The 23,694-nt window shown below is 35.9% G+C and overlaps 2 protein-coding genes and 1 pseudogene across 2 annotated transcripts; all 3 read right to left on the minus strand.

Annotated features, from left to right (window-relative positions):
* Positions 1–291: 291 nt before the first annotated feature.
* LOC128189327 (uncharacterized) lies at positions 292–13,763 on the minus strand. Its single transcript, XM_052860890.1, has 5 exons — positions 13,305–13,763; positions 6,310–6,543; positions 1,234–1,492; positions 1,046–1,122; positions 292–913 (listed from the first exon to the last, which is right to left on the minus strand). The coding sequence occupies exons 1-5, from the start codon at positions 13,534–13,536 to the stop codon at positions 765–767; spliced, it is 951 nt and encodes a 316-aa protein (XP_052716850.1). The 5' UTR covers positions 13,537–13,763; the 3' UTR covers positions 292–764.
* A 2,085-nt stretch (positions 13,764–15,848) lies between these two features.
* LOC128188994 (uncharacterized) lies at positions 15,849–19,461 on the minus strand (annotated as a pseudogene).
* Positions 19,462–19,820: 359 nt separating this feature from the next.
* On the minus strand, positions 19,821–23,613 carry LOC128189006 (uncharacterized). The gene is made up of 4 exons (XM_052860372.1): positions 23,234–23,613; positions 22,249–22,624; positions 21,830–22,030; positions 19,821–21,675 (listed from the first exon to the last, which is right to left on the minus strand). Exons 1-4 carry the CDS (start codon positions 23,429–23,431, stop codon positions 20,471–20,473), a joined length of 1,980 nt encoding a protein of 659 aa, XP_052716332.1. The 5' UTR covers positions 23,432–23,613; the 3' UTR covers positions 19,821–20,470.
* Between the last annotated feature and the right edge of the window lie 81 nt (positions 23,614–23,694).

A 23,694-nucleotide genomic window follows, 5' to 3' on the forward strand; every position in this document is an offset into this window, starting at 1 on the left:
GAAATCTCTCTGGACTAAATAGATCACCCGTATTCGTTTCTGCTGCAACAAATTTTAGCAGGAATTTGTAAAACTGATCTCTTTGAAAGAATTAATTTTATTACGTTTGCTGATATACTCCCATCTTAATAAAAAAATATATAGAAATATTTTACATTTTAAAACGATGCTAAACTGTTGGCATATTGTTTTCAATATTGCAATATAGCCCATGATTCAGATTGAAACTTAGTGTTACATATAATATTATTGTTTAGTGGTTTTGAATTAACGGATATAAATAACGCATAGTTCTACGACATGTTTTTATTTGAAAATATTTACACACGCACACGATACAAAACCAAATCACATGGAAAGAAAAGAAAGTTGGGAAAAGGAAAAAATAAAGCGTATATTACAAAGTTGTTGGTAAGAAGAAAAAAGAGCTACAAAACTCTAGATGAATCCGCTCATAATGAGCCAACAGCATGGGAAATAAACATCACACACAGAAGGTTACTGTGGAAATATTTCAAGAGGTAGATTCACTTCTCCATATCAAAAAAAAAAAACGAAATGAGAAATGCTAGGAACTGAAATACTTTCTGAATATTTATTACCCCACTTATCATATGTGTAATACAGCAAACGAATCGAGTTCAACGCCCCATAAAAATTCATCAGAAATCTTTCTTTAAAAAAAAATCATAAATGAGATGCTACAACGTCAGTTTTCAGCGTCGATTCATTTGGTTAACAGTTGGTGACGGAGAATGTTCAGTTCAGCCCTGGGTAGAGAGTGTACCGGCGGTCCCCCCGGTACGTCGACTCTGCTGCATGGTTTGAATGTTTCTTAGAGCACTGAGCACACGCCTTTGCAAAATTTTGCTGTATGGATTAACGTAAAGTTGGCATAGTAGTCCTCGGTCACCTGTTAAAAAAATGGATTTTAAAGGTTAAATCGTAATAAATTTATTTCCACTATGTTTGTTTTTGGTTCAAAATACATTTATTCAATTGTAGACAGTTTCAAATTCTTTTCCTAAAACAAAAAAATATTTACCAACAAAGCCGGATGGTGCGATGACGTCAGATCTAACGTCAACCCAGTATTCACTGTAAGCTCTCACCACGGTAGCACTAAAAATCCAACAACACAAAATTATTAATTTTTTGCTGAGCTCATTTAATCTTGATATACAGAAACTTGTCTCTATATATCCACTGTATAACGTCTTTTTGATTACTTACACAAACTGAATGTCACCCAGATTGCATCCCCTTGGTGGTTCCCAGTCGAACGAGATCTCTGTTTTGTTGTTATTTCCGGTGTGAGTTATGCCTCCTACTTTGCCTACTGCAGAGCGACATCTACGAGGCTGTGAGTTGGTATCGGCCGGACGGAAAGTTCCATAGGCGGGTCTGTCTCCACGGTCCAAGGCATAGTTTGCTCGTGTAGCCTGGATGAAGAAACCGCGGAAATAATCGCCGGGGTCTGCCCTTAATGTCACTGAAAAGAAAAGAGAAATTGTTGAATACAAAACCTACAACAAAAGATTGTATTTTGTCTAAGACATTTGTAACATTTCACAATACTGTTTACCCGTGGAAATTAGAATGGAACACGATTTCTTTTCACACATACTAGTATACAATCATCTTTGGGATGAAATCGGATTGTCCTGATTGTTTCCTTACATGGTATGATATTTCCATTTTACAAGAATAAAACTTCTCAAAAGCTACCCAAATGTATATTACTAGTTTTAAGAGAAGAGAAACCGAATAGATAATATATTTGGTATTTTCTTATGAATCAAGTGAATAAAAATGATTTTAAATATTTTTTTGGAAAAAATTGAATATTCAGTTTGTGTCTTCTTCGGTGTAATATTGTGGCCAAATGTAACCATAACAAACAGCCATATCTATTTTGGAAAGGATGCATCTATTAGACTGACCACAACACGATGTCGAGGAATGGCGTGCAGTGCTTGGACATTAGAATCACAAAAACGTTTTGTTTAGTAACATATCTGTCAGTGGCGAGGGCGCGTCGGAGACATTGATCGATGGCGGAATAACGGTGTTATGTTGTCAGAAACACATGCACGTTGCACAAATGTCACCCACAGTGTTTTACCCTAGGGGTAAACATGTACAAACACATTTTTTGTCGGACTTGCTGTTGTAATATACTAGTATAACGATAAATCAAGAAATGTATATTCTACAAATGCTTAATAAGCACAACTTTTCCTATTGATAAAATAAATTTAAAAGCTACAGACCAAAACTACTATCTCTAAAGACCTGATACATTTACATTCAACTTTGAAAAAACTCAACAAAAATACTCTTCTATAATACGCATGCATAAAATCAATTTACATGAAACGTATCAATTCTTAAACAACAAAAAAATACCAGTGTCAACAATTTAGCCTACCTCTAATCATAGACCCATTGAAATACCGAGATGCTGAAGTCGTTATTTGGTATGGACTAGTGGCCATACTCTGAGGGAAAAAAATACCAACATGGGTAGAGTTTATACGCCTCTGATGAATTGGGGCTGGGTCCGGACACGAATTATGAGGAGCACCACCGGGAAATCCAAAACTTATATCCAAAAGTGAAAATGAAAATAGCACGATTCCAAAAAGCATCTCTTCTTTGAATATTAAATCTTCGTGCAACTTATTGTCAACGAAATATAAACATGCAATGTACAGTTACTTAGGCATTCTTTAATGACATGGCTAGCATACTATGGCGAAGACAAGCGGTCATAAACCCCCTGATTTATGATTCTATCACTATAGTTGGATTCCTGGGACATTCGGCTGTCGGAGAGTAGTTATTGCTTTAATATCAGCGCACTTAATCCATGTATATAAATATCCCTATTTATCAATTTAACAAATGTAATTGCACGATATTGACAATAGCCCACACAAACACCTGTTAACCCGTTGTTAGAGGGGGATTTGTTACTTTTTTATAGTTTTTTGGGGGGAATGTTTCCTTGATATATATTTGTTGACGTATTTTACACCTCGTTACAAGCATCCTGTATTGTTTTATTTTCCTCTTATTTATTTGTTGTGGCCACAATAAAGAAAATATTATATTTGCGGTATATTAATTATCACGATATATTGGGGGTTGGCAAGGTTTCCCACTAATGCATTTCGCTTTTACGCATTTTCATCTCATTTTGTTGCTTTGAAATTTGAATTTATTATTACTTTAAAACAACGCAAAAGTATCTTTATTGATAATAAATTTGTTTAGGAACAAATACAGATGAATATTTTATATCAATTTGCTTTTATGCCCATATTGTTCATTCTTTTCAACTATACTTTATTGCTTTTTATGGTTTTTCTGAGTATTTTGTACGAAGTTATTTTTAACTTGGCCAGAAATACATGTTCATATAAAGCGCCAAATATGCACTCCCTGAATGGTAGCTGCCCTCTTGTGCAATGCACAAATCAAGAAGCGTTCACTCTGTATAACAGTTACACACGCCTAAATGATAAATGATCACATTTATTCACAAGCTCAAAATGAAAGCTTGCTGTGGTTTTAAATTTCACTCGATGCATATTTTCTGCAAAACATCAATTGCCAGTCGATATCATAATTACTTGACTAGTGGTTTCTATATTTCTCTAAAGGCGACAATGTCATGACTTAACATGCTAAAAGGAATTCATAAAAACACCTCATTACCACAGAAAGATGCTAAAATTTATAGCTTACTCGCTGTCTGACCAATAAATTACTTATCAAAGCTTTCATCGGTGGCAAAGAAAAATGTTAATTGGATTTTGTAAAGGTCTTGTTAAGATTTTGTCTGTCATTCATACAGAGTATGTGTGCTCATTTCAGTCAAAATAGGGTGTCTCTTGTCAATTTATCTCATTAATACTGAAATATAACGTGATTGCATGAATTTATTTATCGATTCAATATGAACTGTTCAACTCCAAATTTAACTGAATTTGTCAGGAATAGCTAAACTGATTCAAATATTTAATTAAACGGTATAGCAATTGAAATTATATAATTATGGAGGCTTGGCTCAACGCATGCTGCGTCATTAAATATGCTTTGATTGTAAAAATATTAATTTTTTTTATGGGGGGGGGGGTGTATGAATTTTGTCAAAAAGTTAACATATGACAAATTTAAAAGCAAGCAAGATATTTAATTTTGCCGGGGGATGGTCTGAGCCACCCGACCCCCCCCCCCTCCCCCAAATCAGCGCATGACATATCTTTAAGCCGCATTTCTGACGCTTTACGGGAAAATATAGCTTTAGAGGTGCAGTTCAAACTATATTAGCAATTCAACGGCGCACAAAAGTTTTCGTTTTGGACTTCTCAATTTTCGTAAAAAAACCATTTTGCGGTAGTATTTGGTATTGTGGTATCCATGTGGTAAAAAATATCGTGAGACATTTCACTACTAGGGGTAATACTTTTGAATAGCACTTGGAATTATTTTCAGCACCTACACTAGCCACGTAAGGTGAAGAAAGAAGTGTGGTTTGTTTACAGGTGAAATGAAACATGGACCTGCACGCGAATTTTACATGCTTCACTCTCTGTGGTTGGTAAAGTTTTAGGCAAGTAATGTGAATAAGTACTAAATATGTTTAAAGAATCTCGCTAATCAAAGATAATGATATTAGGTTAATCAGACCAAAACTGGCGTACGACTTAATTCACTGTAAGTTGCAAGATTTTCTTTAAAACAAATGATAGGTCTACTGTGCGGGTTTTCGGTGGATATACAGCCCTGCAACTATATATCTATATGCTAAAACTGTTTGGTATTTGTTGATCTCCCCTCCGTTTATTAAAATAAAGTCTATTTGTCGTTAATTGTTTAATTTGATTGATTTTTTTTACCATCACACAAACTAATTTAATTTAAAATGTTAAGGCAATGCAGAAAACATGTTTTGGTAGAACACTTTGCTCTATGAGAAGCTCAAAGAGTTATATGTTGCAAAAGAAGTGATCCTATGTAAATTAAATATTCTTTTGATTTTGGATTCAATATATTTGATATTTTAGACAATGAAACAACAACAACAACAACAACAAATGCTATCAATGACCAGTGTGGAAGATTGTTCACTTTAATTGACAAAGAAAATCTTTAAAATTCTTTCAATATATTTTGCTGAATTTGCTAGAGAAAAAAAGTATCCAAAAAGTAAATAATTATAAAATTATTATTTCGCTCGTCCTGAAAGCATATTTTTGAGTTTCTGTTCTATCATTTTTTCATGAAAAGTTTTAATTTTGTAAATTTTGCAAGTTTTGGTTAAACGCGTAATATAAATATATTGCTTATATTTTTCTTTGACATCTTTTTTAATGGAATAGATTTTAAAAATCTAATGTATCTTTTCTCTTTTGAATGGATTCTGTAATTCTTAACTTGTTTCGAGTTCGTATTGTAGAAAAATAGAAAACTCGGCGACAAACACAATAAATTTGGTTTTATGCAACTGTGGAAGCCCAGTACTATACATGTAACATGAAAACGTCATCGTCATAAAAGGCTAGTTATAAAATGACTCTTCACCCCAGGTCACAATAGGTCAAACTAGACATTTGTCATTTTACGCGTCGTCACGACTGACAAAAACCGGTCTGGACAATGCATTGTTTCCCGTCAATGACGTCACTAGCAGAAGATTTTGCTAAATGACCAAATAAACTGGGTTTTTTTTTTCAAAATCGGGAATTTACAATAATAAGAGGGCAGATTATTGTATTGTATTGATAGTTTTATGGTCCTTGCTCAACATTTACGCTTTAGTTATAATTCATTTTAAATACAGAAACTCAACAAATAATTAGCCACGAAATTGAATTAAACTCCTACATATAGCACCTTCTCCGTTAATTAGAGATCCCACATTTGACCGGCCCTTTGATTAAATAAAAAGATATATCTGGATTGCGATGCTTATTTTTATATCAAATTTGTATAATGATAAAATAAATCACCTTTTAATTGGCTTTCAGCTGTAACAGTTTATAAATCAATGTCACCTCACTTGGTCTGAAGAAACTTCCAAGCACACGTGTTTATTCAATTTTAAGAATGTGCACCTTGCTAACTTTATATAAAATCATTGACAGACAACCGACAAAACTGAATTACAAAATTCATACTGCACTCTCAGGTGAAGAAGCGAATAAAACCTAACACAAGATCATTGTTTATGCAATATTTATATGACTGGAAAACCTTTAATTTGAAAAAAAAATAATGGTCTGGGTCAAATATACGTACCTCTGACTCGATTGTGTGGTTTTCCCAGAACTTTACTATACGTTTCATTTTCATAGAATTTCGTGTCAATTATCACTTTATAGGGCGCCGTGGAGGAATTCTGAGCCAAATATTGTCCAACGTGAGTTTCATTAAGCGGTTCCGTATGGAAAGTGGTCGGATTTCCACAGGTGTCCGGCGGGGCTCCAATGATAAACGAATAAACAGAAACGGTCACAGAGAAAAGCACCAGTCCTGATAGGAATTGAAATCCGGCCATTTTGGATAACGATTTCAGTGTCAAAGGGGGTTCTTAATAATTTCAAGAGAAAGAAAAGAAAGATGGCATAAAGATCACGTGGTTAGGTCAAGAGAAGTCGTTTTAGCTGTCATTAATTAACAAGCCCGACATAAATATGCCAATGACATGATATCGACTTGTCAATCAACGGGCCCGTCATGTGAGACAGGGAGGTAATAAGAGAGCGGGTGATTGACGAAAAATGTCGCACGGTTCAAAGAAGAGAGAGGGATGACAACAATGACTCCGATGTATAAACGTCACTATCTGGCCAAACAAGGACCCGTGTGCCGCGCTGTTCCGTTACGGTCGGCCATTAATGGCTGCTATATGGTTATTGTAAGATCTTTACAGTTGGTTTGGTAACCTTTATCTCTGGACCGCTTAGTACACTTTGGAACGAATGATGGATGGACCAGATAAAAAAAAAATGGAATTGGTCGGCAAGAAAATTTTGGTTTTACGCAACTATTCATAAACAAAGAATATTCGTTTATGAAAATAGAAAATTGACCGCGCAAGTTGTCTAAAAATAACGCTCAAATTATTATTCAATAGTTTGCAAGCTTCAGAGAAGGACAGTAACTTGTTCAGAACTTTCTTGTTAGAATTACAGCTTTATATAAAAATTTCCAGTGTTATTTTGGAATGAATGGGGAAAACCTTTTTGTTAATGAACTTGTCGTTATATTAAATGCAGACCATTGCCACAAAAAAGTAAAGGAAATATCAATTTCAATATTTTGAAAGAAACACGTAAAATGACATTTAATTTGATTATAATTTGTTTGTTTATTTGCATTTCAAAATGCACCTCTTTTTGAATTCACACTGAATCAGGAAATATAGAGAACGGTTGTCATTTCCCTTCTTTTGAGTATGAATCGTTTGTCATTTCTTCTGCGTGGGACCTTTTTTCTTTCTGTAGTGACGTCACACAAGTAACAAGCAAATGGGGTGACAAGAAATCCTGCTTTTACGATTTCGGATACAAAGACCATGCGTTGTCTATTTAATTACTTTCACTTATTCTTCACGTCTCGTCATAAATGATGTATCACCAGGGAAAAAAAAATCTATGATTGATTCAATATATAACCAGATTTGAATACTGATCTTAAATCTCTTTTTAAAAAGAAAAGTCAGATAAAAGATTTTTAGCGTTTGAATGTCTGTCGAAATTTCTTTGTTGGTTTAATCAGCAGTTAGTTTTCTCTCAAAATGATTTTTGCTTCAAATTTTCTAGTCAACGTTCAACTTTAGGTTGTTTTGTCTCTCGTAAATTAGATCTGAATGGGTCATGCACAGAAACTTACTGATCTTCCAATGTAAAACTTCTTTAACTTATTTTGAATGAAATCAAATTATGCGATGAAATACATTTATCTTGATTTATTCTCAATTTAATTTTCTTAGATATTTATGAATTAATTTCATTAAAAGAATCTCGCCTCCTCTACCAAAGTTCAAATATGTTTTCAATTACATTTCAATCAGTTTATGATAAGTTATGCATTGGGCATCGATCATCTTTGTCTAGATGACAAAAAACAATAAAAAGGATAAAGAATACACATATCTTAAACGGCAATGAAAGTTATGTAAATACAGGGGTCTCTGTTGAACTTTTTAAAAATATCTTGCCCGAGAGAACGGTGAACTTTTAAATGAGCGAGGCATTTTTAACAGCAAAAGGTACCGTGCTCGTTTGCTACGTTAGTCTAGGTTGAAGTTTTACAAAAGCCTATTGACATGAAGTTAAAAAAGTGATATATTGTAAGTTCCAACATAGAACCATGCAAGTCATGCAAATTTTTTTAATACAATAAAGATTTTATTATCTATTTTTCTTGCCAAGTAATCTCCCTTACTGTATCAAGGAGCGTGTCTTGCCTATGACATTGTATGAAATTAAATTCATCAAAACATATTCATTTTTATTAATAATGTTGTAATCATTACTATTTTTATTAAAATAATCAATGTTTTTAATATTGATATATTTAAGACAATATCCAATTTTTTAAGCTATACTATTTGGAAGTTTCTTTTCTAAATGACAAGTCAATTTCTGTCTAAAATTATCATGTCTAAAATTAAGGTAGACCCGGGTAGATAGTTAACCACCCAGCCTCCCTGATATGCATTGCGACAACAGCGTGGGAGAGTGAAGAAATGATACTTCTACGAAATGAGGTTAACAATTATGTTGACAGAATTCCCCTTCATTCCACTAAAATATTGCATACAAAGACGGTCGAATCACAATAAAGTAGATATGTTTTTCAGGGGCCGACAACTTTTGACACCTAGTTTATCGTTGTCTACTTTTTGTCACGTAACATGATATAGTTTTTCTAGTCATGAATATCTGTCGCATAAACTTCAACCATAAACAATCTAACTGCATATCTGAAATAATTATGCACTCCATATAAATCTCGTATACATCTACAAGCTTTCGTACCTTTTCTTGACACTGCTTGATATTTTACTGCCATATTAATTGGTTGATTTCTAAGTTGTCTTGGCATTATTTCAATTACATAACAGTAAAAAATCGTGTATTTCCGGTGTGTAAAATATTCGTACATTATTGCATTATTGATTATGTTCTTCATTTTCCAGGTAACTTCAAAATTCTTAGAAAATTGTAATTTAATTATTCCAATAAAGAATGCTACTTTAGATGGTTGACAAAATTTTTTATAGAATTAAGAAGAAGAATTTATCACTTTCATTGCCTTCGAGACATCTCGATATGGAAAGAGTCGAATTTTAAAGTAGTTTGAGATGTTCAAAAGTTTGGTTAAAAAGCTGTGTCATTCAGATATGCCATCAACTCTCAAAACATGATTACCGACAAAGACAAGACCTGGCCACCTCTAGCAAAGTACATTTGCTGAACGACAGGATAACAAACTGCAACAGATTTGAACAAGAAATAATGGAATAGGTTATATCATTTTGACAATTACCTACCAATGGGTGCAAGTAGCTCTTGCCAAATTTTAAACAATTAATTACAACTCTTCCATTGGATAATGATCCATAAATACAATGCATCTGGAATGTCTCATTTTCTTGATGATTTCTTCTTCATATGTCCACCTACTTCGGATGTACATGTACTTTTATGTTTAATACAAAATTGCAATAATTGACAATCACACAATCGAGGAATTTGTTTTCCCTTTGATTTGTTATTATATCAAAATCTACAGCAAACGATAAAAAATAAAATTTAAAATTTTGAGCTTAAATCATGACCATGTCCATTTAAGTCCTCGGCCTGTCTAAACCAGACTTCAGCGTCAACGAGCACTGTTGATGCAGAGACCAAAGCCCCACACACCCACCCCCCTCCCATCAACCAATGGATCACAGACTCTGGACAAACTAGCAGGTACTACAAATGTTGTAGAATGTTGTAATAGGTTTCACAAAGAACCAGCGTCACTAAAGTGTGTCAAGGGTATCTGTTCAAAAGCTGTCATTATTACAAGCTCTGACTAGAACTTGCTTTCAGATTATGGTAGACTCCAGTATAAAGAATATTCATACTATCAAAATCTTTGAGCTTTAAAGATAGTGACATAAAATTGTTCCTATGGTAACCTTCACATATATGGTAAACTGGCTGTTCCTTTTGTGTACCGTTCTGATCATTTCATACAACATTGTAGAAAAAATAATATATTTTTCTGCAATGATAGCTACTTTTATACCCGCATGAATCACCTTATATATCTTCGATTTTCAATTTACTCAATCATACCTTAGGGTTCAATCGATGTTCATTCAAAAATATAAAAAAAAATAGAAGATTTTTTTTTCAAACGCCCCTCTAGCTTAACAGGTTTCAATACTCAGCTTATGATAAAAAGTAACAGGGATTTTGTATTTGATAGCATTTTGCATTGTATAAGACTTTAAAGTACCCTAATGATAAAGTTGAAAAATTGTGCGACGTAATTCGTGTGAGTAGCATTCTCGGTAAGAAATCTGAATTTTTCCCAGTGAAAAATAATAATGAATTAATGAAGAAATTTTAAATATTTTTCCTTTCATCGATTAGCACTTTTTTCACATGTATGTGTATTAAATAGAAGTATTAACAATCGACCAAATGTTACGGAAACAATAACTTTGGACCTCCATTAGAAAGCATTTTGCATCTCGGTCTCAAAATATTGTTTTGAAATATGAAAGTAACATACAATGCATTTCAAAACTTCACTTCGAGGTAAAGAATCTTAGAAGCCTGCAATGTATTTCATCAGTAACAACAAATACAATTTAAGTAAATAAAAGTGCAAATTGCAGGTTTAAGCTACTTTCAGATGATTTTCAACGAAAATACTCATACTTGTACCTCTCGAAGTTAAATTAAATTGATTTAAGGGGGGGGGATCGAAGACATTTTTCTCTTTTTTACCTAAAGAATTCAAAGGACCGAAACTATCTCTTAAGGGGATTTATTGTTGGAAATATGCTATTTTTCTTCTTTCCATTTGGAAGTCTCTCCGAATGCAAAATCCAAATAGATTTTCAATCATCGATCGTGTCAACCTTAACGAGAGTGGGAGTGTTTCATTTAACAGAATTTTATATTTGATATCATTATCATAAAGTGAATCGAGTAAACAAAAAGATACTTATGACTCGATTTTTTTTTTAGGAATTGGTAACATGGGGCATACTATAATCGTAAGTCATTTTGTCAAACGCACTTGTAGATTTGGCTAGAGTTCTGTAGAGAAATTTAGAAAAGCATGATTAATAACAGGTTAGCTAGAAATGTATCCGGTATGCAAACAATCTAACTTTCATTGAGTCAGAGGTACTCCCTGCCATATTACTAGTATCTATAGTGTTCAATCATATTACTTAGAAATACTATTAATTTTTTTTTCATTGATAAAACCGGCGATTTATATTTGTTTTATTTTCTTTTTTGCAATCTTTGATTCACAATGTTTTTAAGGCACATATTTTAGTTCAGTATGGAAAAATTTATATCGTTTTTGTTTTACATGACGGTTTTCGCATTCGTATTATGTTTTCACTTTTTCAAGAGTCTTTCTAAATAATGTGATTAAACGAAACAATAATTTAGATATTGTACACAGAGGTAAAAAAAAATAATCCAATTTACAATATTAAGTGCACATTACCTATTTGGACAGTTAAAAAATATGTAAATTTCTGAAAAGTTTGAATTGAGATGTATAAATTATGATTTTAAGGCAATGTTGTATCAGAGTACATGTACTAGTATATGAACTTGTTGTGTCTAGAAAGTGAAGTACGGGGTTGCTATGGTTTCAATGCGTGCCTTTGGATAATTACTTAAAAATGTAGAACCGTCGTCCAGGTAGTATATATGAAAGGAAGGTACATTGTTAATTTGTACGAGAATATATTTATTTCTGAATTGTTCTACGTTTATTCATAAAAGCAAGATTGCTTATTATTCAGTTTGCTTGAATTGTTTTCGATGAACATGTAACTTGTCTGAGTTCTAGTTTAAAGAATTTCGTGAGTCATTCGGTTGTATATTTAACATGACCAAGACTTGAACTTTTAAAATACAGGCACAAGAGGAATTATACATCACGATTTTAATCGAAATTTCAGCATAATGGAAAAATGAAGTTTATCGTACATAAAACCAAAACTTTGAGAGGTCCATCAGATAGACCATGTCGCACTGGAAAAGTTTACACGTGTTTTTATCTAGTCGACATACCATATGCATGTTCGATATCGTTTTAAACTTAACATGCATTAACGAGACTTGTGTGATTATGTCTAGATATCTTAGACCTTTATTGCAAAGTAAGCATTTTGATTTGGACAAACCATTGCCGTCTGTTGCAGTCATATCGCCTTATGCCCTTGTTCATCTTTGAACCCCATTCAAACTAAGTCATTTGAGACTTAACCTTAAAATACGTCATATGGAGAAACTAATTACTTTGTAGTAAAATAATCAAGCAAAGACTTGTGTTTTTTCTCTTGTTGCATAAATATTGCTGGATTAATACAGACAGGCGGTTTTTGGCGGTTTGACGAGCGGTCATTCAGGCGTGGGAGTCCGTGGGATGAAGAAACCACATCGCACATAAAAACACAGTTAAGCTGACAACAGCGGTTCAAAAATGTCGCTAAATTGACAGGTAGAGTTCAAGAATTCGGGCCTTGTTTGTCCTCAAGAACCAACTGGCAAGGTGTGTCGGCAAAAAGACAGTTTCTTGTCATAACCCTTTAGGAACTTGCATACAAGTTTTCAACAACTGAACATTTCTGAGAAACCATTAACTGTTTCTCAAATCCCTCACTATAGAAATTTGCTTGTACTTTCTTTCATTCTTATTTTTAAAAGAACGACAGTTAGTATAATTTATCATGAAAAAAAACCCTAATGGTCCATGGTAACATTTGTATCTTTTTTTCCACATAATTGTCTCTAAAAGGAGATTAAGTTGATCAATAATAACCCACCACCCTTTATTAGATTTGATATTTTACTGATTCTGAACAACACAAATAACTCGCTACTTGTTTCTCCAATTAATAGTTGAATTAGAATATGCATAGGTAAGTTAAGCAAGAATGATATGAAAAAAGAAGAGATATGGAGATAAGGCTAGATGGAGAATGTTGAAGATATGAGACACTTATGACTTTTGCAATAACAGTTGTGATCTACCTTTTCTGGCACCATTGGCTTCTTCCGGTCCCACAACGATCCGGTATCCGGCTGGACTCCGGGTGTTCATGGGATCCACCCCTCTGTGTCCGGGTACCATTCTGACGTTCCGGTCCTGGAGATTCTCATATTGACAGAAATCCTCTGGGGCACCAAAGCTGAAGCCATCAACGACCCCAAACAAACAGATCACAGCAATGACACAAACAAAGTCCATTTTTTCAAACGCCATTCAAATTATTTTTGGCAAGAGAACGTCTCGTTATGGCAATAGGAAATGTAAAAGATGGCTTTTTCTAATTTTGAGTTTCCGGTATTTCTTAAGAATGGCTGAAGATGACAATTGCCCGAGGGTGTTCTACTAATATTTATCTGTCTGTCGAAGTGAAGATTCTATCAGTTGACCGTTTGACTTGTGGTCCACAGTACGTGTACACGATATGCACGTCCGTCTGCAGTCCCCGACGGAAATAGATCGCTTCTTCGAATTATGTCTCACATGCGCAACAGACAAAATAAATGCCTTGGGGATTTTGTTTAAAATATTACTGTTTGTGTTTAACAAAGCATTTTGGTTGTAATTATGTCATGCGCATCCGGTCCAGAAGTTATGATTGACTTTGATTGACAACACTGCGCTGATTGATAAATGGACAATTATAGGAGAGTTATTTTCTATAACGATTATGGTTCATCTGTACTCATAGTCTTAATACATTTTACAATTTGTAAAACTATGTCTATAACACGACACATTTAGTATTTTAATACTGTGACAACAGTATAACAACGAGGGGAAATACAACAGAAGTTTTAAAAGGAGCATAAATAGATAAAGGTAATTAAATGCGTCTCGCAACTTCCTTAATACAGTATCTGGAGACTATAAAAATATCTTCCTTTGGTTAATCAAAATTTAATTTACATATGTTTTACTCACATAGTGAATGGGAGCAAGCGGCAATGCCTAATTTACATCATTCCCTATATTTAAATAAAAGTGAAACCACACACATAGGGTTTTAAATCAATTATATCTACAAGAAAACAAAAGTGGCTTTCTGGGACAAGTTTCACCGAAATGGTTCACAAAGAGAATTAAATGATATAATGAAAACCTTCATTATTTGCAAAATTAAAGGTTTATTGATATTACTTAAATAAATATTCGAAAAATGTATAGGCGCCATAACCAAAACCCTTTTTTCTGCTTGTCAAGATTTCTGATTAGTCTAGCCCCCCCCCCAGCCCCCCCCCCCACCACCACACACACACTTTCAATTTTCTTCCGACGCCACTGAGTTGTTCTGTGAAATCGTGTAAATGATAATTTACATTGTTCTCGTGTGAAGGAATACAAAATATAGAATGTTTTCCCAAACCCTTGGTCACCCTGGTTTTATCTTTTATCTATGTTAGTTCCGTTCCGTATTATAATTTTGTGACAGATGCACAGAATTTGTTTTCATTTTCATATCCATGCATCTTTCTAGTACGTTTTTTTCTCCCACAAATTCCCCTATGGAAAAATTATTCCGTTAATTACTCGAGGCAAACAGAAAATGTTATTATTTAAATCTTAAAATTCATTTTTTTAGGAACCGAGATTACCTAATTAAGTTTTAATACCTGGCGAGAGTAATACAATTTCCTTGTCTGTTTTCGTTATTTGTATGTAGTTCTCTACACATTGGTATCATTCAAGATGTGGTTGTACATGTAGTTTTAGCAGATAAGGTACATATCCGGTATATGATAAATTTTTTTCTTGCAATGGTTCGGATACCCTGGAACCGATATTATGCAAGTACGTGTACTTTGCTTTTATGAAAGCGTCGGAGTTACATGTGACAGTTACTTAGTAGAGAAATGGATCGGGGTTGAAATGTTACTGTGTTTGTTACATCAATCCAGTCGATATTTTGCGTTTAGACTAGTCAGTATATTAGATTAAAAAATGTTGTTTATTTATTAGTTGATTTTGAGAGCCATTAAACATGGAACATGGATCATACAAGTTTTCATTTTTAATGATTTTGATTATACATGCACAAATATAATGTATCGGGTACAATGCATAACTGTATAGAACGAACTAATTTTGTCATCTAAATCTGTGTAAATAAAATAAGACCGATTTTGTTTTTTCTCTCATTTTATTTTAATGATGCCAAATACGGAAATCTTCAAAGCTGTTCTCATGGTAACATCAAGCCACCCGTGACCGATCGTCTAAGGATTCCAGTATTTCTAACAGCGAGGCGTCGTCAACTTCTGGGCATGCGCAGATACAAATATTCGCCGGACAGGAATGCTTCCCATCCTCACACTCAAGTTCACAGATCATCTCCATGATAGAAATGGTTCCGTAGATCGTGGGTTCTTTAGAGGTAAACTTACTTCTACAAATTTGCTCTTCAGGTGGACAATTTTCGCTGTAAGGAGATACTCTCTTGCGACTCTCTCTTTCGACCAAAACACCCGGTTCTCTGTCAAATTCAAATTCTGGGTTAGCAATGTCACCACGTGACGGTCTTGAGCCAGAATTGGTTGAATTGATATTATTTACATCGATTGAAAATGAATGATCTTGGGGCAATTCAAAGAACCCAGAATTCTGATTAGTTTGGACATTGTTAGAATACCACTGTTGGTTCCCGGACTGATATTGGGCATTTTGAATGACATTGATATTAGCCCCTCCTACAACTCCACCTTGACCTTGGAAAGAGCCGCCAAAACCACCTTGACCTTGCGAAATGCCCCCAAAACCATTTTGACCTTGATTTGCGCCATTGATTCCATTTTGACCCTGGATCCCGCCTCCTATTCGTCCTTGTCTCTGCATTGTTCTGTACTGCAGGTGCATTTGTGTTATCTGGTGGGGATTGAGATGCGGGAAGATTTGCACAAGACGTCTTCGTTCTACAATAAGCGGTATCAAGTAACCTAATCTACTGCTGTCCGGAAATGACTTTGGAATCAACTGGTGTGCCTCTGGCGTGGATATTATGGGTATCAACGGGATGATCTGTTGAAGCTGCGCGTCATTGAAATCCAGTCCAGTGACAACTGGAGAGAGGCCAGCTACCGGTACAGCACCTGCACCAGGTACTCCTGTCCTGATAGCACCACCCGCAAGACCCCCAGCGGCGGCTGCCGATGCACCAAAGGGTAAAATCTGCTCACCAATTAACACTCCATGTTCAGCAGCAACCGGACTAAGACCGACGCCACCATTAAGTAAGAACCCTGGTTGTGCATTGAGTCTGCGTCGATCCTCCAGACGGTCAGAGAGCATCCCTCCGAACCCCAAAAGAAGGCCCGCCGGGAGCAGTATTTCCAACAGTCCAAGACCTAAACCCCCAAAAGTCTTCTTGTAATCTCTAATGTCTAGTTTGGGCTTCTTGGCGGGGACTGGTTGATCGGGTTTCAACAGTTTGTCCGATATGTCTGGTATTGTGGGTTTTCTTCCGTTGTAAGGGTTTTCTATTTTTGGAAACACTGGAAGAACGGGTGGTGGTTTCTTTGTGGTGGTTGGAGTATCATCGTCCTTTATTCTCTCTATTACTGGGGGACGGAATGGTGGGTCCACTGCTGTTCTGTTATGGTCATCATCTATTTGAAGAAAAGTTACCACAGGTGAAGAAAAACATCTTGGAATCAAAAATTATAATGTGCGTGCCAAACCGACAATGCAATACTAGCATCTAACCTTTATGTGCCATGCTGTCATACTTAGACGTAAAATCTGGCCATGGAAAACTTTCTGGAATATCGATGGACTTTGAAATTATGGAGATGTCGGCGCAGTTGACCAGAGTCGTCTGCGGACCAATTCCTTGTCCGCAAATACGTTCACCTTCAATCACTTGACATCCTACATCAATATCTGTAAAGAAAAGTTTGTCTTCGGTAACATTTTGTACATTCTGGCTGATTAATAATGATACAGCATTGAGGTTTGTTTAATTATAGACATGATTTCGTTTGTTTTCTTCAATATGCATAATAACGTGTAGCATCTGTTCTTTATAAATACTGTATTGTTTTTGTCGTTGTTTTGTTTTTGTTTTGTTTTTTTAGTTCCGACTACATGTATAATGTTTTCTATGCAATATGCTGGGTGTAATATTATATGGTATTTCTTTTGGCTGTTGTATTTAGATACTAGTATTCCATGGTGTTTTGTCTTTATTCTGCTAAGTCTGTAGTGTGTTCTCCTCTACTCACTGGTGACCCAAGTCCACTGCATGGTACACAGTTTACACTCAAAGCCATCGGGTAGCTGCAGGGGGACCACGATGTCATTGGAGGCATTAACCTTGGGAACATAAATCTTCTTCACGTTTGGAGACCTCGCTAGACTAAGCACCGTGTTGTCGAAGCAACTTTGTTTTTCCTGGAGTTGAGCATCGCCCGAGTCACACAGCTTAAACATAAAGTATCCACCGTTGCCGTTTTCAGATACTTCTACAGTCACGTTAATGACTGAGCCCTCCCGATAGACATAGGTGGGGTATCGAATGGAGGCATACTTTCCATTCGGAACTTCATTGTGTCGGGGTCCATTGTAGTAGTCCCCACATACTCCGCATTTCCCTTCCAGATCCCCGTTTGGTATCTAGAGACATCAAGTGAAAGTCATTGTTTAGTGTTCACATTAGATGTTGACTTTAGATTTATATTTTTAAAAAGATTTTAATGTTATAATATTTATCTACGTTCATAGATTATAGCCGTTTAAACACATCTACTTGTTTGGTAAGTAATGTGTAAAACAATCAACCCGAACTTTATCAACTTGCTTAATTATAAACCATAAAGTAGAAAGTACTTGCACTCTTTAAGATTATTTTACACTCTTTTAGATTATTTTGTATACTCTTTCAGACTATTTCATATTTATTAGATTAATTGATAACACAGACGCACCGCTTTTTTGGCGTCGGAGGAAGAACAATTCTATATACTGGTAGTCGTCATTGTCCCCCAAGCTTTTAAATTGTTACCATGCATTATTTAACATAGCATTATCATACTAACATGGCATTGATATTTTCTTATATACATAATGATTATGTTATTTACTTTCACATACGTGTGTATACTTTAAGTCCATGCATGTATATGACTTTGCACACATATTTTAAACACCTGCATTGTACTTAACTTCTCTATATTAGACTAGTTGTAAAGTAAAGCAGATCTTAAAGAGAGTGTAATGTAAATTAAATATTAGAAAAATTTCAATTCATTTCATCGAATCGCAGGTATCTGGGTATGTTTGCCTAATTTTTGCGTCGCGCTGAAGAACAACGTTTGTCTAGATCTTCTATAGCAATGAAACCATGTACCCGCATACTGAATAGGTTGTGTGTCCTACCAAGTCACTTCCCAAAATTGATTGATGAATGCCCTGGGGTAGTCCGATTTTTGGATCATTAGCATTGCCCAATCATGTAGAGCACGTTATAGAAAATATCATTACAGCGGTCTCTTAACGATTTACCGGAGTATCTGAATGAATAGGTATTAGTAAAATAATATCACTTTTGGGCTTTGACTTAGACTAGGTATAAGAGTTGCCATGATTCAGTTGTTCCCTAAAATCATTGGAAATGGAATGAAATTGAATGAAATAGTTCAAAGGTATCTTTTCGATGTTAGATTTCAATCAATTTTTCGGTTTATGTCCGAACACTTTGTAAAAAATTTACTCTTTTGCCGAAACAATGAGTGCACATGTAAATAAGGCTTTTTTTATATTTCCCGAGCTACACATATGGGGGTGGTTTAGTTTGTACCCCGAACACTTAACCATTCCTATGACGTTATTATTACCTTGACGTTTCCACAGTTCAGAGAATCGTAATCCGTACTGGGCTCTGGGACCCTGGTCCAAGAGTCCGAGAAGTACATAAAGGTCGCTGCACGCGCGGTGGGGCATTTCAAAAAAGCACGTGGGTCAGCTTTGTCTGTTTCAGTAGTCGATTCTTGTGCATCACTCCTGACAATAAGGCCAAGAATTACCAGCACATAGAATGTTAGTCCTTTCGTTTGGAACACCATGGTTGGGTTTTTAAGATTTTTCCTTTAAACCATTATAAAGCGTGTTCAGTATGGGTTACTGCGACATTTTAACCATCTGCTATAAGTAATGTTGGAGTGGTAAATATCTTTTTTCTTCGTCATTTAGTCATAAGATGTAATCTTATTGGTGAACTACAATAAGTTCAGAGGTTAATGAATTTCCATAGGTATACGAATGTATTATATTTGCTACAAACATCGCGTTATCTGATATAGGAAATGACATAGTTCCCCGGATGTGGTTCAAACTTTGTGCGTGTTATGGTGAATTCAAAAATTCTCAATGAGGAATACAGAAACCGGGATGGTATGGGCACCATTAGAATATAGGGCAGAAATAATCAGCTTATATAGACACTGTGCATTCATCAATCGCAGACTTCCCTAAACTAAAGGTGCAACGTGTAATATAGGACAAATCTTTTTAGTTTAAAATTTATTAACAACAGAAAAACGATTTATTTAAATAGCATTCTTTGTAACATAGTACGATCATATTGCTTGTTACACAATCTGTTGCTTTACAAAAACTCTTTGTTCAAATTCTCTTCCTCAATCTTATAACAAACAAAAATATATTTAATTTGAACTCGCATTAAAATCACTACTTTTCTCCAAAACTCTGGTTTTACAGGAGTTCTTGTAAGATTATACATGTATAAACACAATATGGAACCCAACCACCTTGTTTTTGGCACTCGCTGTATGGGGTTCAATCTTCTAAGCTACAATCAATCCAAAATCGTTCAATAACATATTGCATATTATACAAGAAAACTTTAATAAATTAAATAGTAACTTGTTTTAATCCAATCCGTTTAATCACTTACGATATAACAATAAAAATATTTCCTCCGTTAACGTTGATGTTCATATTACTGAGGTTTATATCAATCTGTGGTAACCAATATCATACCGCAAACCTATCTGCAAAAATTGTCTCTTCATATAGTATTTTACAATAAAGGATCCAAAATATTGCATTATTTTCTAAAAAGAAAACTGTTAAAATTCTTTAACGCATTTACCGCGTTGATTTAGTTATAATTATTCTACGAACTTATTGGTAACCATTATTTTCCAAACAGGCTTGCTGCAGATATTCTATCCTGCAGAGCTATGTTGTCGGCTGCTTCTTCGATGCACGTGCACGAGCACATGTGCTCCGGACAGTGAGGATTCCGGTCAGAGCAGTGGAGTTCACATATCATACTGACAATGTCCACATTCCCGTACACAGTCGGCTCGTTCGCGCCATAACGAGGTTTGCACGTCTGCTTTGAAATCGGACAGTTCTTACTGAAAGCCGAGATGTCGATTTTCCGTGGCTTTTGTTCTACTGTTTCCTGTGTCCGGACTTTGTTGACCTCTGGTTCTACGTCAAAAACTATCCGAGTGAAGGCGTGGCTGTTGGGGAGCTCAAAGAACTGCTCGTCTCCCCTGTTGGGCCGGCTGCTGCTGCCATAGGATGATGGGGGTTTGTAGGACGGGTTATAGGATGCCGGGTTGTATGTCTGCTGGTACTGTCCGTTGTTGTAGCCATACCCAGGGTTCACAAAAACCGAACCGTAACTTTTTTTATTCCCGTATCCTCTGTAATTGTTGTTTCCATAGCCAGTTCCTTTGCCATAACCGGTTGGGTGTTTACCGTAACCTTTTCCGTATCCTTTTTTGACAGGAGCGGGTTGCTCCACTGGTACAATGATTGGAGCTGGCAGCATTGTGTAACCGAAGGATGGGGCGTATGGAGGGGCAACCATAGGCTGCATTGGTTGAGAAATAGCTGGCATTGCCATCGGTGGGATATCAATATACTCCACGCCGCCCCCTCCTTGATTTCTATTCATAGCCATCATAAGCATAAGTCCACCTAAACCTAGTCCCAGGGGTGCCATAAGACTACCGAACGATAAACCGCCCAAAAGACCGCCACCAGCCCCAACAACTGGTCCGACCGGAAGAATAGGTGCTACAGGGGGAATCACAGGGCCGGGGATCAGTTTCTCTGTGGACAGGGGTAGGGGTGGTGTGGTGGTCAGTGTGGCTGGCGGCTGTTGGGATGTGGAGATCGGGTTTACAGGGGTGGGCGTGACGATGATCAGTTTATCGGTGGTGGTTGGGGGAGCGCTAGTGGAGCCCGTGGTGATTACTGGAGCCGCGGTCGTGGTAGGAGGATTGGTGATGATAGGGAATGTGGTGGTTGTTTGTGGCGCCGCTGTGGTTGGTGCTGCAGTGGTCGGAACGATAACAACAGAACCAGATGTTGTGGGTGCTGGTGCTGAAAATGTCGGTAATATAATTAAATATAGTTTTATAATAAAAATAGCATATTCAAAAGGATTATCTTAAATCTATGTAACAGACGACACTTATGTTTATGAATACAATGAATTCATTCCTTGATATCAATGTAAACTAGGTTTCGGATTCACCTTGTGTCGTCCCTGATCCAGTATGTCCCCCGTGAATGGTGGCGTATACCGAGTTATAATCTGGCCAATGGAAACCCGCAGGAACAGGTGCTCCCTGGGCAAGAATGCTGAAGTCAGCGCAGTTTACAAACGTGGGCTGCATTCCATATCCCATACCGCACACCAACTGACCATTCAAGCTAGCGCATCGCCAGTCTCTTGCTGAAAAAATAAATAAAGACGTGCATTTCTTTTTCCTTCCTCCTTGTTTGTATGGTAATAAACATGCAGTATACCGATCATTTCTGATTGGAATAACATGAACATATAAATAATAAAATGTAACTAAGCTAATCTTAAGTATAAAAGTTAATTATAATCATAAGTAATTTTTTTCTACGATATTTGCTGAATTTCAAATTTTTCAAAAAGAAACCCACCAGTTACCCATGTCCACTGCATGACGCAGTGGTCACATGTCAGTCCTGCTGGCAACTGAAGCGGAACGACAACATCCCCATCAATGTCCGGAATCTGGATGATGGTTTGGTCGGCGGTATTAGCCAGCTTTAGCGGGTTCTGGTCGAAGCAAGCCTGTGAGGCAGCAGTGCTAGCATCAGATTGACACAACTTAAACTTGAAAAAGCCGCCATTAGCACGTGCTGTGACTTGGACCGTGACATTGACCACACCGCCCTCTCGGTAGATGTACGTCGACTTTTTGGAGGCGTACTGTCCGTTAGGAGCCTCGTTTGGTCTTGTTCCCCCGATGTAATCCCCACAACGACCGCATTTCCCCGTCAGGTCTCCATCAGTCTTAAACAAAATAAAATTACAAACCTATTAGAAAGTATCTTCTTTATATTGTTCACAAGTTCGATGTTTGAAACAATTCGATGTTTTGATTTGAACATGTTTTATTGTGTAAATTACACAAGAGGATTGGAAACAAGTTCTTACAACTTACATGTTCCTCTCCTATCACAATTAGATGATAAATCTTGGTAGAGTTTAACAGTTTTGTAATTGCCCGTTTCACTCAAATCATCCATATATGTTTACTTTAACAATTCTTTAAGTAATAATAACTCTCCGATATTAGTAGTGACAGTTTTTTGGTAAGTAATAGAATTTTGTCCTATGTTATGTATATTGGCGACTAAAATCAAGAAGCTTCTATAGGTGAATAAAAGAACTGAGAAAAAGGTAAGCAAATTTTGAAAACAACATTGCAAACCCAGTTTTGGAATAAAAACAGAACATAATAACTTTCTTACTACATTAGGTTTTCCAACTTCAAATATTTTGATATATGATCGAAGTAAATATTTTAAATACTACAGTATTCAAACTGGATTTTAATGTTGTAAGTGCTGCTCATATGAATCTATGGAAGAACTTTTCGACAATATATAAAAAACTTACATAAGTTCCTCCACAATTCAAAGACATATCCTCTGTGTTCTGTGTTAAAGTGTCTCCCCATGGTGCCTCCCCAAAATAGCGCCACACAGACGAACGACTGGTGGGGGATTTCAGAAAGCCGTTCCCCAACACGAAGGGAGCAAACCACGCAAAACAAACAAAGAGTCCTATTGAAAACTTCATTATCTTCCACAGCATAATTTAACAATTAAAATAAATAATTATTCCGAGCACAAACTTCAAAAAAATTAATAAATCCTGTTTGAAAATCAAATCAGATGTTGGTCATGGTAATTTAGCGTCTGCCACCAATCCTTCGCATTTTTGCTCTGATGTCCTAGCAAATTTCTGATAATTCTCGTGGGTCATAAAATATCCCGTATGTGTACTCCGGTGACAAATTGTAGGTACAGTACATGGGTCCTCTGCTATAACTTTACCCAACGCCACCCGATTACGTC

This window comes from Crassostrea angulata, chromosome 6 (genome assembly GCF_025612915.1).
Source record: "Crassostrea angulata isolate pt1a10 chromosome 6, ASM2561291v2, whole genome shotgun sequence".
NCBI lineage: Eukaryota > Metazoa > Mollusca > Bivalvia > Ostreida > Ostreidae > Magallana > Magallana angulata.